Source organism: Talpa occidentalis, unplaced genomic scaffold (genome assembly GCF_014898055.3).
Source record: "Talpa occidentalis isolate TD23 unplaced genomic scaffold, MPIMG_talOcc4v2.1 talOcc4.14, whole genome shotgun sequence".
NCBI classification, from domain to species: domain Eukaryota; kingdom Metazoa; phylum Chordata; class Mammalia; order Eulipotyphla; family Talpidae; genus Talpa; species Talpa occidentalis.
Genome location: NW_023601433.1, coordinates 84,544,945 through 84,561,685, shown reverse-complemented (window position 1 = coordinate 84,561,685; position 16,741 = coordinate 84,544,945). Strand labels below are relative to the sequence as shown.

General features: G+C 42.7%; 1 protein-coding gene across 2 annotated transcripts in view; it reads left to right on the top strand.

Annotated features, from left to right (window-relative positions):
* Nucleotides 1-16,741, top strand: part of PTPN11 (protein tyrosine phosphatase non-receptor type 11) — a 74,235-nt gene that overhangs the window by 4,092 nt on the left and 53,402 nt on the right. For both annotated transcript variants that reach the window (XM_037511131.1, XM_054695322.1), the window contains exon 2: nucleotides 14,852-14,974. In XM_037511131.1, coding sequence (XP_037367028.1) covers nucleotides 14,852-14,974 — 123 coding nt within the window. The remainder of the gene's footprint in view (nucleotides 1-14,851; nucleotides 14,975-16,741) is intronic.

Here is a 16,741-nt window from a genome sequence, read left to right as displayed (position 1 = left end):
CAAGATTATTACTTTTTAAAGGTTTATTTATGCATACAAGTTTATTTATGCATACAAGGGTATAGGCCAGAGGTGTGGGGGTATGAGAGGATTCACCAGGGACAGAGTGAGGAACAGAACAGGCAGACTGACTGAAATGTACTGCTGAGGGGAGCAGTGGGCAAGTCAGGAGACGTCTGCTGCACCATGTGGGTTGCTCCCTGGCTGGCTGGGGATTGAACTCGTGTTGCAGTGGCTGTGGGGAGCTTCATGGGTCGCGTCTTAACCCCTTGCACCACCAGGGAGGCCCCGAAAAGATTATTTTTTTTGACTTTGCGTCAGTGTAGAAAGTCAATTGCCCACTGACATGTGGCTCTATTTCTGGACTGTTTAATCTCTCCTATGCTACACTGTGGTCTTGATTATTGTAGCTTTGTAATAAGCCTTGAGATCAGGTAGTGTCAGTCTTCCCAACCTTGTTCTTTTTCAAATTGTTCTTAACTTGACTATTAATTTATTCAACAAGTAGTTAATGGCATCAGGCAGGCTGAAGCAGTAAGATAGGCAAGAATTGCTAGTTTTATGGCTGAGTTGACAAGCACATGAATAAATAAGACAACTTCAAAAGTAATCACTGCTGGTAGGGAAAAAAAACAGAAATGGAGAGGCTGTGGTTAGTTTTGAGAAGGGATCTCTGAAGAAATGATTGAATTAGTCTTCTGGATTTTGTTTTGCTTAATTAGCAAAAATCTTTTTGATTGGTGTGTTTAGAGTTTAGATTTTATATACATTCAGTAATTAAAATGTTAGTACTCTTCTCTCTTGGCATCAGAGGTGGGATGTGAAGTCATTCAACGATGAAGTATCCCCTTCTCCCAGGGCACTGAACAGTTTTGTACTGAATTTAGATTTTGAGGTTGCTTGTCTGCCCCGTTCAGCTGATAAACAGAGTGTATTCTCCAATTCTACCTTCATTCTTATAGCCTTTACATTTGCCTTGTTCCCCTGAAAGATCAAGTGTGATCACTCATCCTCCAGCAGAGAGTACCAGACAGTTTAGCCTGTGCTCAGACTGGAGGCTTTTGGTTTATCTGTTGCTGGTCAAGTACATCTTGTCCCAGGCGCTCCCTGGTAGCTATGTTTGTTTGTCTCCTGTGGGAGTAAATAAACTTGCCTTGCTGAGAAATAACATTTTGATGTCTTTACAATTGAAACTGGGAAGTCTTTATTAATGTCATGTCCCCAATGTAACCTCAAGATTTTGGCCAGAGCTGCTCCAGTGAAGGGGCGGCTGCTGGTATTGCTTACCCTTCTTGCACTTGGTCAGTGTGGAGACTGTTCTAGAGTCACATGAGATCCTGAAAAACAGCCAACTCATGTTGGTAATTGTTACCAGCAGGTCTTGGTGTCCTTTGTTAGGCGCTTCAGAACAATAGGTGACCCTGTGCTTGTTCCTCTTTCCCTTTGAGAAGCACAGACCCCACTTGCCATTCCAGTGCTGACCTTTTGAAGGAAAGGAAAGGCAAATCCTAATGTTTGGCAGGTTCTGGGGAAGGTGTAGACTACATTCAAGAGTTTGAGACACCCTCCCCCTGCCTCCATGGATTCAACCACCCTAAAATGCAGCCCTGACTTTTAGAGGCTTGTGGGTGCCATGGTGCTCAGCAATACTGAAATATGAAAGATGCTATTTATGTTTCCAAGGGGATTGAATTTAGAGAGGGAGGCAGACTTAAGTGTCAGCATCAAATGAGTTTGATAAAGCTGGTACCAAACTGAAATTGAAATTTATCAGTAGCATATACTGTTTAGAATACAGGTGTACTTGCATGCTGATGTATACATGCATACTGTATGTACATGTCTGTCTATGCATACGTACACGTATGCACATGTGCAACATGCTTATTTAAAAAGCAGTGGACTACAGAGCCAGCTCTTTATCATTGCATGGTCCCACGCCAGTGAAAAACAGGTGCATTCATTCAAGAACTGTTTTACTATGGGATTATTGGGTGCCAGGCATGTGCTGGGCATTGGGGGTTCCAGGTTTTAGGAAACAGCTAGTGCTGAGTGGGGCAGGCCTCTGCTCTCTGGAAGAACAGAAGGGAGCACGTGGAGGAGCTGTGACTCTGGGGAGGTAGGAAGGAACTAGACCACACCGGGATTCCTAAGGTCCCCAGTGTCATGTGGACCACAGGGAGAAGTTGGGATTGTATTTTAAGAGCAGTGCACAACCATAGATGGATGTGAGAGGAGTGGCATGAGCTGATCTATTTAAAAATATCCCTCTGGCTGCTGTGAAGGAAGGATTGTAGGAGGACATGTGGGCTCAGGGAGAGTGAGAGAGAGAGGCTTTGAACTAAGGGAGAAGCCAATTGTGGAAAGACTTTAGGAGGCCTTTTCCTCTTACTGCCTTGTCATCAGAGCAGAGATGCTGCCCCAGGAAGGTCCAGGAGATGTTACCGGTGTGTAAAGACAGAGCTACCTCTAAAAAGCTGCCTTAACAACTTTGTCCCCAGTCTGTTACTTAAAATGCTTGTCCCTATTGACTGCCCCTTCTACATGACTTATGTTTTTCCTATAGAATATTAAAATTTAATTAGAGAAGAGGAATATTTTTGTAATCTGCAGAAAGTACCTAACTATAATCTTACTCCCCAAGGGCAAAGGTAGTGATTTTCCTGGAGCAGTGGGTAAGAAAGGTATACCTGGTATTGCTTTAAATTTAGGCCAGAAACTGAAACTTTGGATCCCTTGTTTTAACTCCCTTCTCGGAATGGCAGGCTTGAGAGTAAGTTCCTGAAATTATTAGTCTTTGACTGTTTCCCCACATCACTGGGGGCAGGGGATATATGCATAAAACAAAATATTCAGCATCATTGTATTTTGTTTTTGGTTCATCAGCATTTTTTTTTAACTCCCTTGACATAAATAAGTTCCCAGCCTCAGAGAGTTCGGCCTTTGCACAGTCTGCATTTACAGATGAGGGATTTCGATTTCTGGTGTGACTTTGGGGTTTACAAACTCTTGTAGTCAGGGTTCTGTCTTCTCTTTCTTCAAGCCCACTCTGCCCAGGGCTCGACGCTTAGACATCCATTTGAAGCACTTTTTCAAAAGTGGTGGTGGTCGTGGTGATGGGTGTCTGTGGGTTTCCAACGCTTTCTCTGAGATGGTGGTACCTACCTGGGCCAGGCTGTGACTCGAGATCCTTAAAAAATCATAAACAGGGCCAGAAGATGGCCGGTTAGAAGGGGTGCTTAGGACCTGGTAGATTTGCAGGTGTTAGAGTGAGCGGGAGGGGGAGGCTCTTTCTTTCTACTGACCTTTGCTCTTCGCCCTTCCTCTCAGTATCTTTTATCCTACTTGGTTTTTCCTCACTTGCCCCAGCTTCATTCAGCCAATATTCATTCATCAAGTCCCTACTGTATATGTGGGGATGACTGGACATTTATCTGTTTCTTCTCATCCTGTCTGGACCCACTGTATTAATCTTTTTTTTTAATATATATTTAAAAAGCAGGTTTATTAGAAAAGGGATAGGACAGTAAAAGACACTTGCATAGACACAAGCAGGCAGGAAGAGCTGCACCGAAAGGGACAGGTTTGCTGAGAGAGGCATGCATGGTTGCAGGTGGGTGGCCCTGAGGAGAGCTGTCCTGCTGAGGGATGTCAGTGAAGAGAAGTCCCAGCATGGTACAGGTCATGGGCAGCCAGAAAGCTGCTGCCCTACAGAGAGAGAGAGTTGGTAAAAAGAGGCACCTGCATAGTTACAGGTGGGCAGTAGGAGTGCTGCCCCCACTGTATTAATCTTGTTGATAAACTTAATTGGAGTCATATCCATTTCCCCACCTTTCTGGTAATAGAGATGCATTTAGATTTTTTTTTTAATAGACTAATCTCTCCTGTTTGCATTTACACTAGGTAGGGGATGGCGGTGGGGCTTTTGTTTGGCCTCAGGAGCTAACATTACAAGTGTTTATAATCTTTGATGCCAGACCTATAATATATTAATTCTGCTAATTCCACATTCTTTTTTTTTTTAAATTTTTATTTATGCATACAAGAGCTGGGGTGCAGGCCAGAGGTGCAGGGGGAGAGAGGATTCACCAGAGACAGAGTGGGGAGCAGAACAGGCAGATTGACCAAAGTACACTGCTGAGGGGAGCAGCGGGTGAGTCAGAAGAGGTCTGCTGCGCCATGTGGGTCAGCTCCCTGGCCAGGGATCGAACTCATGTTGCAGTGGCTTCCGATAGCTTGATAGTGCTGCGACTTAACCCCTTGTGCCACCACGGTGGGCACAAATTCCACATTTTTTACCCATCCTCTCTAAGATCTCAGGGGTTGAATGAACGCTATTGCTCCTCATCAGTGACAAGCAGGCTGCACAGCCACAGTAGTCAGTGATTGGACACAAATATTAAACATGAGAGTAAGAGAACGTATTTTGACAATTACAGATGCTCTTTGAAAAAATGGCAAAGAAAGAGGGGAGACTGCAGTCCATCAAAACTCAAGTAGATGGAGTATGGAATAGAACTTTTCATTTTTAACCATATGCTATTTGAAATAATTTAGGAACAGGCACTGTGCCTTGAAGTTAAGTTTATGAAGAGGCAGTGACACATTTGTCAGAAATGGCCTATGTAAAAGTAACACAGTTACGCAGCCTGTACCTTCCACCAATAAATAACAGAGTTAACAACAGTGGTAACTAATGTCTATTAAGTCTTTGCTCCGTCCAACTTCTGTGCTAAGTTACTCAGTTTCCTCTGTAAACATCACTCTTCTGTTCCTTGGTATAGGGAATAGGTATAATTATAAGGGGATAGGTATAATTATAAGTTGTAAATGAAATAAGATAGCTTATTTAATAAGGAGTAAGGAGATGACCTCCTGCCTTATCTCCTGCCATCAGTCTACCTGGTGGGTCACCTTCAGCAGGACACGCTCTGTGAGTGTTATTTCTGTGAAATAGGCAAAGGTGAGAATATGTGTTTACACAGGAGATCAACTGGATTTAGAGCCGTGCTTTAGAAATTTTGGGTAATAAATAGCAAAATGTAATGGTTCCAGTTTTGATTTCCCGAGTGTGCTTTATACAGTGGTATGTGGCAGTAAATTTAGCTGTAATTTTTACCCAGCCATAATGTATAATAACTGATAGATTATTTTTTTCTTTGCTATCAGAGCTATTTCATAATTGCTAAAAAAAAAAAAAAGAGTAATAAGATAATCATGGAGAAATCTTTTTTATGATTTATAAGATCTTATTTAGGTCTAAAATATTAGTAAAAATATAAATGTCTTTGCTCTGTTCTGCTATCCCCTCAGTGTAACTTCTCTTTTCTGTCTGACTTCCTTACTTCTCTCTGTCATCTGCTTTGAGTACTTACCTGTCAGAGATGAGGATGAATAACTTACTGATATTGTAAGTCATGCTGGTAACTTAAGCAAATGGATGGATCAGAAATTTCTTAAACAGTTTTTGCCTTTTTATTTGGTATTTGTTTAAAATGTGAGGAAAAGCTACAAGAATATGAGTCGTGCAAAGAATAGTCATGCAGATAGAACGTGGAAATTACCTAGATTCACCAGTGTTAACACATCATCCCATTTGCTGTATCAGTCTCTATATACACACACGCGCACATAACATTTAATAATTTTTTCCACTGAACATTTGAGGGCAACATATGTGATACCCCTTTACCCCTGAATACTTTAGTTTATATTTTCTAAGAATAAAGTTATCCTGTTTAATTCTTTTTTAAAAAAGGTTTATTTATGCATACAAGAGCTGGGGTGCAGGCCAGAGGTGTGGGGGGGTGGGGTGAGAGGATTCACCAGAGACAGAGTGGGGAGCAGAACAGGCAGATCTACTGAAATACACTGCTGAGGGGATCAGTGGGCAGGACAGGAGCGGTCTGCTGAGCCATGTGGGTCAGCTCCCTGGCCAGGTATCAATCTCAGGCAAAACTCAGGCCTCAGTGACTGGCAATAGTTTGATAGCTATGAGACTTTAACCCCTGTGCCACCAGGGAAGCCCTGACTGATTTTTTTTAAGGTAGTGGTTTTCTTATTTTGAATTTGTGTGATGGTTTTACCATTACTAGCTTTCTCAGTCAGAGTGCGACATGGGTGATGCTGCGCCCTTGCACCATGGTCTTGGGTAACATTAGCCATCATCAGTAACACCAGGCAAGAACGTGTGCTGTGTCTCCATTATGTAATGATACTATCCCCCTTGTCACTAATAAGCAACTGCTGGGGAGAGAGTGTGAGCTGATGCAAATAGCCTGTGCCTCCCACAGTTTCTTCCTGGATTTAGCATCTTGATGATTCTTGCCTATTCATTTACTTTGATGCTTGTCTTCACGTATCAGAGACATTTAAAATTATGTTTCAGCTACGTCCAGCAGTTTTTTTAATGTACGGAAATTTTTTTTTACACATGTTGAAATACGGAGAGGGGACAATAGTTTCCTCAGCCCTGTAAATTGGAAAGAAATCTTTTTTCCCCCCTAGAAGAACTGGTGGTGCCAGTTTGAAGAGAGTCTGTGCCTCTTCCTGACCTTGCGAGAGTCACCTTGGACAGTGCCTTATGCACCGCCTAGGTCAGCTGGGAAACTGACATGGGAGAGAGGTGACGGCCTCAGCTGACGGCTGCAGTTCTCTTCCTGCAGGATGACTGGGGTACACAGCCCTTTTCTAGGGCTTGGGGTACACATGGGTGAGGAATAGACAGGGTTTCTGCCTGCTGGAGCTGACAGCCTGATTTTTAACCCAGCAATTACTGGAATGTTGGTATTGCCCGGCATTGAGAAGGTAGGATGGAAGGATCTGACTGGAGAGACACTCGTGCAGAGGCGATGTGTGGCACTGCCAGGGAAAGTGGAGAGGCCACCAGTACCTGAGCGCCAGGTGGGGCCCTGCAGGGTCCTGTTGACATTGTCACTTTATTAAAAGAATTTTATTCTGACTAAAAGTGAAATTCCTAAATCCAAAGGTGGACCTAAGGGCTGCTTCTGTGCTGAGCATTTTTTGTACATTCATTTCTTTCCACCTCATACAGTGCTGAGTTAAGTTTTTCTAAGCGTAGCAAGAAACCCAGAAGCTCTAAGGGAAAAAGCTGATAAATCGGTCCATGCCAAGATGAATTTGTGGGGAAAGAAAGACCACAAACAGAATTAAAAAGGGGAAAAATACAAATACTTGCATATATACAATAAAGGGTCATTTTCTGGTTATGTCAAGAACTCGTGGGGCCTCTATGGTGGCGCAGTGGTTGAGCGCTGGGTTGTGAAGCTCCCGCGGCCTCTGCGGCGCCGGTTCAATCCCCGGCTGCTCCCCGGCCACCGGAGGAGGGTCCCACATGGCGCGCAGACCTCTCCTGCCGCCCGCTGCTCCCCTCAGCAGTGTACTTCGGTCCTTCTGCCTGCTCTGCTCCCCACTCTGGCTCTGGTGAATTCTCTCACCCTCCCGCGCTTCTGACTGTATCCAGTGCTTATATAAATAAATAAATAAATCTTTAAAAAAAAAAAAGAACTCATGGAAGTCAATAAAAACAAAAATCCAATAGAAAATGAGCTATGCCATCCTGACAATTCACAGAAGAGGGGGTGAAAACTAGGCTGAAAACCTGACAGAGTGCTTAGTCTCCCACAGAAATGGAAACTAGAATATCATTTTCCATGACTTAGCGATAAAGAGGTTTGGTAAATGTGTGTCATATTGGCAAAAGTGAGACAAAACAGGGGCTTTCATGTTCTGCTTACAGGAGTTGAAACTGGCACCTTCTTTTGAGAGCTGTTTGGCAAATTCGTTAATGTGAAAAAAATCTCTTGACAAAGCAATTTTATTTTTAAAAATTTAAGTCACGGATACCTGTGAAAGTCAGCAAAGATTTGTAAAGGCTGTGTTCCGGTGCCTTGCTTGTCATAACTAAAGCAGAGGAGTAACATAGAACCCCGTACCAACAGTTAAATTACAGATGGTAGTTCATACAATGGAATATTGTTTAACTACTATAATGAATGTTCTGATGTAGAAAGGGCTTCAAATTGTAATAGAAATTGGATGTAGAGGGCCTCCCTGATGGTACAAGGGGTTAAGTCTCAGCACTATGAAGCTATTGGCAGCCACTGCAGCACAAGTTCAATCCCCGTCCAGGGAGTTACCCACATGGCACAGCAGACCACTGCTGCCTCACTCCCTGCTCATCTCAGCAGTGTATTTCAGTAGATCTGCCTGTTCTGCTCCCCACTCTGTTTCTGGTGAATCCTCTCACCCCCACACTTCTGGCCTACATCCTAGGTCTGGTATGCATAAATAAATAAAATAAATATTTAAAAAAAGAAATTGGATGTACATGAGGGTTGCATTTGTGCTTGCACATGCGTGTGCTTCACAGGCAGGCATGGAAGAAGTGATGTTAAAGTTTTAAATCCCAACATGTCGATTCGTTATTGCTCTTGATTATGGCTCCAATTGCAATGTATGGTTTTTTCCCCATATCACCAAGCCCTAAGTTAGATAACCTACACTTTAACTGAATTCTGGAGATAGCACCTGTCTACCTGGAGATAGCACCAGATTCCACAGGTTAAGGACTCAGTCCTACAAAACTGTCCCCCCTTACCCCATGAGTCACCTGTGTTTCTCACTGGCCCGCTGTGAGGGGCCTGTGGTCCCCAGATCAATTTGCTACAGCAGCTAACAGAATTCACAGAAACGTTCTCTTTACTAGATTATCCACTCTTTATTAAAGGCTGTAACTCAGAAGGAGCCAGACAGAAGAGATACATAGCACAAGGAATGGGCCATTTGGGTAAATACCTAGGAGTGGAATTGCTGGATCATAATGGAAGCTCTATCTTTAGTAGGTCAAGAAATCTCCACACAGCTCTCCATAGTGGTTGGACCAGTTTGCACTCCCACCAACAGTGCAGAAGAGTTCCTTTTTCTCCACAACCTCACCAACATTTGTTGTTGCTAGTTTTTTTTATTATGTGCCATTCTCATTGGTGTAAGATGGTATCTCATGGTAGTTTTGATTTCCGCAACATTTTTTAAACGTTACCTGCTTACCTGAGATCTGTTGCTTCTTAATTAAGGCAGGGAACTGCCTGTTATCAGCTGTCTCCCTCTTGGCTAGCCAGCAGTCTTTTTATTTTTAAAGATTTATTTTATTTATACAAGAGCTGGGGTACAGGCCAGAGGCATGGGAGGGTGAGAAGATTCACCAGAGACAGAGTGGGGAATAGAACAGGCAAACAGACGAGGTGAATCCTCTCACCCCATCCTGCACCTCTGGCCTGTACCCCAGTTCTTCAATGCAGAAATAAATAAAACCTTTAAAAAAATTATAAAACTGATTCCAGACCAAGCATTGTAACCATCATCCCAAGAAATGGTTCAGTTTTAAGCACAGTTTCTGCAGGATCCCAAAGAAAGTGAGAAATCATCTCAAAGCAAAGAGTGATGCTTCATCATTGTTTATAAGTCAGAGGAAAACATCAGGAAGGAGAAATAAAATTCCCTCTAAACTTACCAATTCAATGACTATCTTCACTGTCCTAATGGGCCAAACCCAGCGTTCTTTTACCCAATTTGAGAGGTCCATTTTTCAAGGTGACTGTCAAGGTCAAGAAGAACTTTCAGGCTTTTCTTTGCCATGGCCATGAACTCCAGTCTTTCACAGGAATGTCCTTTTTATTGCTTTCTGAACACTCTGGGATTTGAACTCCACCATCCATACATCTACCAATCAGGCTTTGCAACCACCTGCCAGGGAGGCCCAATCTTATCACCTCTAGGGGCTATGTTATTTTTTTTTTTAAATAAAAACCCAGTATTCTGAAGGAATTTGTTTTCCAACCTGTGTTTGTTTTATAATAATTAGGTTTCCTGTTTGTTTGCTTTATAAGAAGGCATATATGCCACTCAGCTTCAGACTCCTACACCATGTAACCATAATTGTTTTGCAGTCAAAAGCAAAAGAGATTTGACATTTTTAAAAAAGATTTATTTATTTATTTATACAAGAACCAGGGTACAGGCTAGATTGTGGGAGGGTGAGAAGATTCACCAGAGACAGAGTGGGGAACAGAACAGGTAGACTGATGAAATACACTGCTGAGGGGAGCAGCGGTCGCGACAGGAGAGATCTGCCCCACCATGTGGGACCCTTGTTGGCTGGCCGGGATTGAACCGCTACCGCCTGCGCCACCAGGGGAGGCTCGAGATTTGACATTTTAATTAGCTTATGTGGGTAGACAAGTTGAGGGTTAATGTAAGATTTCCATTATACTTTTAGAAAAGTTATAAATAACTAGTAACCCTCTGTTGCTACTTTTTAATTTCCCAGGACGGTGGGGGACGCAGTGAGGTCTATAGATAAAAGAAACTGCGGGCAAGATGAGACCAAAAAAATTGGATAGTTTAACCATTCTAGGTGCAAAAGTATTGGGTGCTGGAATGATAGGTATCAAATAAATTGAGGCTGAGCTTTCCCTGGGTGAAATTCTGTCTCAATCTTCTGATAGGCTCTTGTATTAAAAAACAAACTCTTTTTTTTTTTTTTCCTTTTGAGCTGAGTCTTGTGATTTTTCTCTTGGGCCATCAAGATGATGTTTAGGCTCTCCCCACCCCCTAATGCTAGAAAGATGGCAGAGGAAAATGAGAAATTCTTGCTCAGTGTGACCAATAGGAGTGTTGCTGGACTACGATTCTTGCTTTTTCTGATGGTTTCTTGTCAGAACAGTCTTGTCTTTATTATTATACTTGTCAGTGCTTGGTATTTCCAGTACCTCAAATTTAACCAGTACCAAGTCAAACATTTTCCTTTCCCTATCCTTCCACATCGCAACACCTGCTATTTTCAACCTTCTAGTTGCTAGCACCAAACTTAGCAGTTATTATTGCTCCTTTCTCTCTTTCCCATCCAGTGGGGATCTTGGGAATCCTGCTGGCTCCCCTAAAGATGGTCCTCTTGGGACCATTCATCACTGCTCTGCTGCTGCCACTTTGGTCCTTGGCACCACCATTTTTGGCCTGAGTTATTGCAGTACCTTTCTTCACAATCCATGTGTGTCTCTCCTTGCCAGGGAGTTTGAAAGATGATTTAAAGATATGTCAGATCATGTTGCTCCTTTCGTCTTTGTGTGTGTGTGTGTGTGTGTGTGTGTAGAAGAATTGGGGGATAGGCCAGAGGTGTGGGTAGTGAGAAAATTCACCAGAGACAGAGTGGGGAGCAGAACAGGTGGACTGACTGAAACACACTGCTGAGGGGAGCAGTGGGCGAGACAGACAAGGTCTCCTGCGCCATGTGGGTCACCTCCCTGGCCAAGGATCGAATTCGTGCTGCAGTGGTTGATGATAGCTTCATAGTGCTGAGACGTACTGCTATTTTAGGACACATTCATGACCTCTAAAAGTAACCCGTCACTAATAGTTATCTCGTCTCATCCTTTGATCCCTTAGCCCTGGTCAAACACTGATCACCCGTCTGTCTATATGAACTTGCTTATTCTGGACGTTTTCATCCAAGGAATCATACAATATGTGGCCTCGTGTCTGACTTTTTTCATTTAGCATGCAAGTTCACCCAAATTTTACCATGTATCTGTGCTTCATTCCTTTTAATTCTCAGCTTTTACTTTAAAATAAAACCATGAACTAGCATCTTCATTTTGCTGTTGAGGAATCTGAGGTGGAAAGAATTTGCCAGGGTCACAGAGGGAGGAAGAGGAGGGGTTCAGGTATGCACCCAGTCTGTATGGTCAGGTCCTTCCTGGTGCCAGGCTCTGGTGTCCTGATTATCACAGCTCTTTGCCCTGGTGTTCTCTGTCCTTCACTCTGTAAAACGCTTTAATTGGGCCAGTATTTGTTGAGAAATATCTTAAATGTTCATTTGATTGTTAGTGCCAGAGCTCTACGTGTTAATATTGACTTATGTTCCTGGGAGCAATTAAAAGCATTGAATTAAGCTGTTATGGTCCCACAGATCTTGGTGACTTTTGCGATCTCTGAAGGAAATCTTGCTGGGAACTGGAGAGGTGCTCTTACAGGGGATGCCATCATTTGTATATTTTAAAAAACTTTATTTTGAAATAATTTCAAATTTACACAAGTGTTACACAATACAAAGCACTTCTGTTTAATTTTCACCCCTTTTGCTTGTTAACCCTGTACCACATTGGCCTCCTCTTTCTCTCACTGTGTATCTAATCCTATCCTGAACCATTTGCAGTCTTCATGTCTCATTACTCCAAAATACTTTCAATGTGACTTTCCTGAAAACAAGGACACTCACATAACCCCAGTATACTCATCAAAACCAAGAAATTCACGTTATAGTATCATCGAATTCTTAGACCTCTTGCAGATTGCTTCTGTAAAAGACGAAACACACAACAAAACCCTTCTCTTGCCCTCCTTTCCCTCTGGTCTTTGATCTAGTCTAGAATCAAGGATTTCATTCCTTGTGTCCTGCTGCTGGCCTATAATCTGGGTTGGCCTTTGACTCACCCTCCTCCCCCACCTTCTTTCATGATTTGATATCTTTTGAAAAGTACACACCAGTTGGTTTGTAGAATGTTTCTCATTTTGGGTTTGTCTGATGGCTTTTGTAATTAGATTTGGTGATGTGCTTTGGGTAGCACTGTTGCAGAAGTGGCACCACTCTTCTCAGTGCATCCTGGGGCTCAGGATGCTAATTTAACCCATAACTGGGGATCCTGACTTCCACCAGTTGGTTGAGATAGTATCTTTCCAATTCTCCATGGTGAGGTTCAATAGGACTTTTCACTTGTCAGTTAACAAGCGTCAGCAAGTATTGTGTGGGAAGGTCCTTTACGTTGCTGTGAAGAGCCTGTCCCTCCTGAAATGCTCAGCCACTAGTCTTAGCACCCATTGCTGATGCTCGCCTGAAGAGTGACATGCGGCTTTCAAGTGATAATTTTCTAATTCTGGTCTTCCTTCCCGTGTTTATTGTGTGTGATTCCTTGTGATTCTATTGAGAACTGTCCCCTTCCCCTGCATATATTTTTATTGCTGCAGAATGTACATAACAAAATGTATCATACAATAATCATCTTATTCATCATAACATTTAGCCATTTTTCAAATCCTGTGACATTTAAATCTATTCATATTATTGAATAAATTGAATAATTATCACCACTGTCCATCCTCATTTTCTTTTTTTTTTTTTTAAGATTTATTTATTTACTTATGCTACAAGAGCTGGGGTGCAGGCCAGAGATGCAGCGGGGGTGGTGGTGGTGAGAGGATTCACCAGAGACAGAGTGGGGAGCAGAACAGGCAGATTGACTGAAATACACTGCTGAGGGGAGCAGCAGGCAAGGCAGGAGTGGTCTGCTATGCCATGTGGGTCAGCTCCCTGGCCGGGGATCAAACTTTTGCTGCAGTGGCTGCGGATAGCTTCATAGGTTGTGTCTTAACCCTTTGTGCCACCAGGGAGGCCCAGAACTTCCTTCTTTCTAAGGCTCAGTCCTATTCCTTTGATGTTCGCAATCACATTCTGTTTATTTATTCATCCATTAGTGAACACCTGGGTTACTCCCATCTTTTGTCTGTTATGGATCATACAGCTGGGAACACGGGTGTGCAGTACCTATTTGAGTCACTGCTTCCAGTTGAAATTTCTGGATCATATATTCTGTACTTAAGTTTTTGGGAACCTTAGTTAACTTTCAAAAATTGTTATCAATATGGACTATTGGTTTCCTAGTTTATTCAACGGGTTATAGTCTGGTAATGTCATTGTTCATTTTGAGGTACAGATTGTCCCTTATTTGGCTAATGGAGGCCTTTCAAGCTGGTTCCAGTATCCTTTCGACTTGGCCTCATTGGAACTTTTTCCTCTTGTGGCACAGTAAGATATTCCAAGCTTATCTTACTTCTACGATGTCAGCCTGGAATTAGCCACTTTTTCAGGGAGCTCAGTTCCTTTTATTGGAGAATGGTATTTAGAAACCAAGATAAGGGTGATGAATATGTTGTTTGTGGCTGGGGTGTCTTTGCTTCCAGACCCTTTCAGAAGAGGGAGCTAGGAGAATTGTGTTTCTACACAGATATGTAGAAACACCTGTGTATTTATATCTGTCTGCATATGTATTTTACAAACTAGAGTTTGCACTGATACCTTTAATTCTCAGACCACAGGGGCTGTTCCAGCTTTCTCCCTTTTCATATTTGTTTGCCTCTTTAACGGTGAGAAACCTAGTTCTCGTGATCTTTGATACGTTGCTTACATGTGAGGTCTATTTATTTGCATTACTTTCTCACCCTCACTCCTGTGCTCAGTCACCCGACCATGAGGATTATCTTTTTGGACCTGGCCCCTCCAAATTTCCTGGCTTAATACCCAAATCCTAGCCCTAGTTCTACTGCCCATGCCCCAGCCCCAGGCCCCTACCAAGGGGGTGGGGGGAGGGACAGGGATGGTCCCCATTGATTTATTTTTATTTTAAGATTTATTTTTATTTATTTGTGCATACAAGAACTGGGGTGTAGGCCAGAGGTACAGGGGCTGATCGGATTCACCAGAGACAGAGTGGGGAGCAGAACAGGAGGATCTACTGAAATACACTGCTGAGGGGAGCAGTGGTGAGACAGGAGAGGTCTACTGCTCCATGTAGCTGAGGATTGAACTCATGCTGCATTGGCTGCTGATAGCTTGATAGTGCTGAGAGTTTTACCCCCGTACTACCAGGGAGGCCCTCCCATTTATATTTTTATTAGTGACTTAACTCATCAGGCGCTTTACTGCGATGGCATGGAAAGCTGTACTGACAAAGCCCTTTGTTTTTCATGACTCTCTCCACTTCTCTCTCTCTCTCTCAAGATGGTTTCACCCAAATATCACCGGTGTGGAGGCAGAAAACCTCCTGTTGACAAGAGGAGTCGATGGCAGTTTTTTGGCGAGGCCTAGTAAGAGTAACCCTGGAGACTTCACACTTTCCGTTAGGTAAGTTGCAATTAGGTAAGTTGCAAGTGAAAGAAAGAACCAGAGTTTTCTGGGTAGAAAATGGTAAAATGACCCTTGGACAACTCGCTCCCTTCACAGAGTCTGCAGGCCTGCCTGCTGCTCTGTGGTGGGCCTCGCCGCCTGCCCACTGACTGGACTGATTCAAGAGAGGGAGACAGGGATGAGGGCAGAAGGCGTGTCCTGGTGGGCATCCTTCTCCCTGAGGGACCCCCGGGGGTGAGTTGGAGCAGACCATCACCCCTTCTGCAGCCACCTACCGCTTGACCCTGTTTCCTGCATTTTCTTCCCCTTCTCTTGATTTCTTAATGGCGAAAAATACTTAGAGCGTCTTCAGATCACTTTTCTTTTTCAAGAAATAAAACACCACTGAGGAAGTTGTGGTCCCTTTTGTTCCCCTGCCTTGTCCCGTTCCCCAGAGGAAACCACTGCCAGGAGGTTGGCATGAGTCCTTCCTGAGCACATTTTCATACCCAACTCCACTCCCCGACTCCCCTTGTGCTGTGTGAACAATAGCGAGTTGGTTTGTGTCTTTTTAAAATTCACAGCCATGGCTTTGTAATGCATGTGTTACTCTGTGGCTACATTTTAAAAATATTTAAGTCCTGTCTTGGTACTTATACGTGTAATTATCCACTTTAATGTATATCAAATTTAAATGGTGTGAATATACCCACTATAGCCAACCTGTTGTTGGGCATTGGATTAAAATTTTTGGAACAATTTGCCCAATATCCTGTTACATGTCTCTTTGAGCAGGCATGGGTGAGTTTTTAAGAAATTGATTTTCCCGTTGCACGCTCAAGTCTCCTTATTCTAGCTAGAACTGAACTATGTTTTGTGTTTGCTTTTATTAGTAGATAAGTTTCTTGAGGAGCCACTGTCATTGACTTCTGTTTTCCTACCAAGCAGGGGTAGATTCTTCTGGGTTTTTCCCAGCAAAGACTTCTAAACTCATGTGACATTTGAGCTGTAAGAGTTTGCATGGAGATTTTATTAAAATGGTAATAATGATAATGATGATGGTAGCAGCTTTAGTGAGACTTGACATTTATACCAGGCCATTATGCTAAGCATTATACACACACAGTTTTGTTTAGTTTTCTCCATAGCCTGTAAGTACCATTTGTAATCTCCATCTTATAGGTGAGTAAGGGGAGGCGGAGAGGTTATTTTGAGAAACTTCTGAGCTGTAGGAAAGTTGAGAGATGATTATCATTTATGTCATATTCCCTTTGTTAGCATTTGCATGTTTGCTCTGTGTGTGTGTGTGTGTGTGTGTACATTCCCCTGCGTGTGTGTGTGTGTGTGTGTGTGTGTACATTCCCCTGCCAAATCTTTTGAAAATAACTTAGAGCTATCAGGACATTTATTTTTATCTTTGAGTACTTCAGTGTGTTTGTCCTATGTACAAGATGTTCTCTTGTAACTATAAAGTCTTTATTATATAGAAGTTTTAACATCTATTCAGTGTGATCTGATTTATATTTAGTCTATATTCAAATTTCCCTTATTTCAATAATGGTTCTTAGAGCTATCCTATTCTTTATCTCAGCAAGTGTATGATATTGGTTTGCCCCATCTTTTGAAAATTTCCTTGCCTCTAGAACCTTTTATTAGACAGAGGTGGGAAATAAATATTTCTATATTAAAATTAAGTGCTCTTACTGATAGTTTCAGTTCCGCCCAACTTCTTTAACTTTCCCATTCCTTATTGTGTCTTCCTTCTCCTGTAGGGAGACCCTTGGT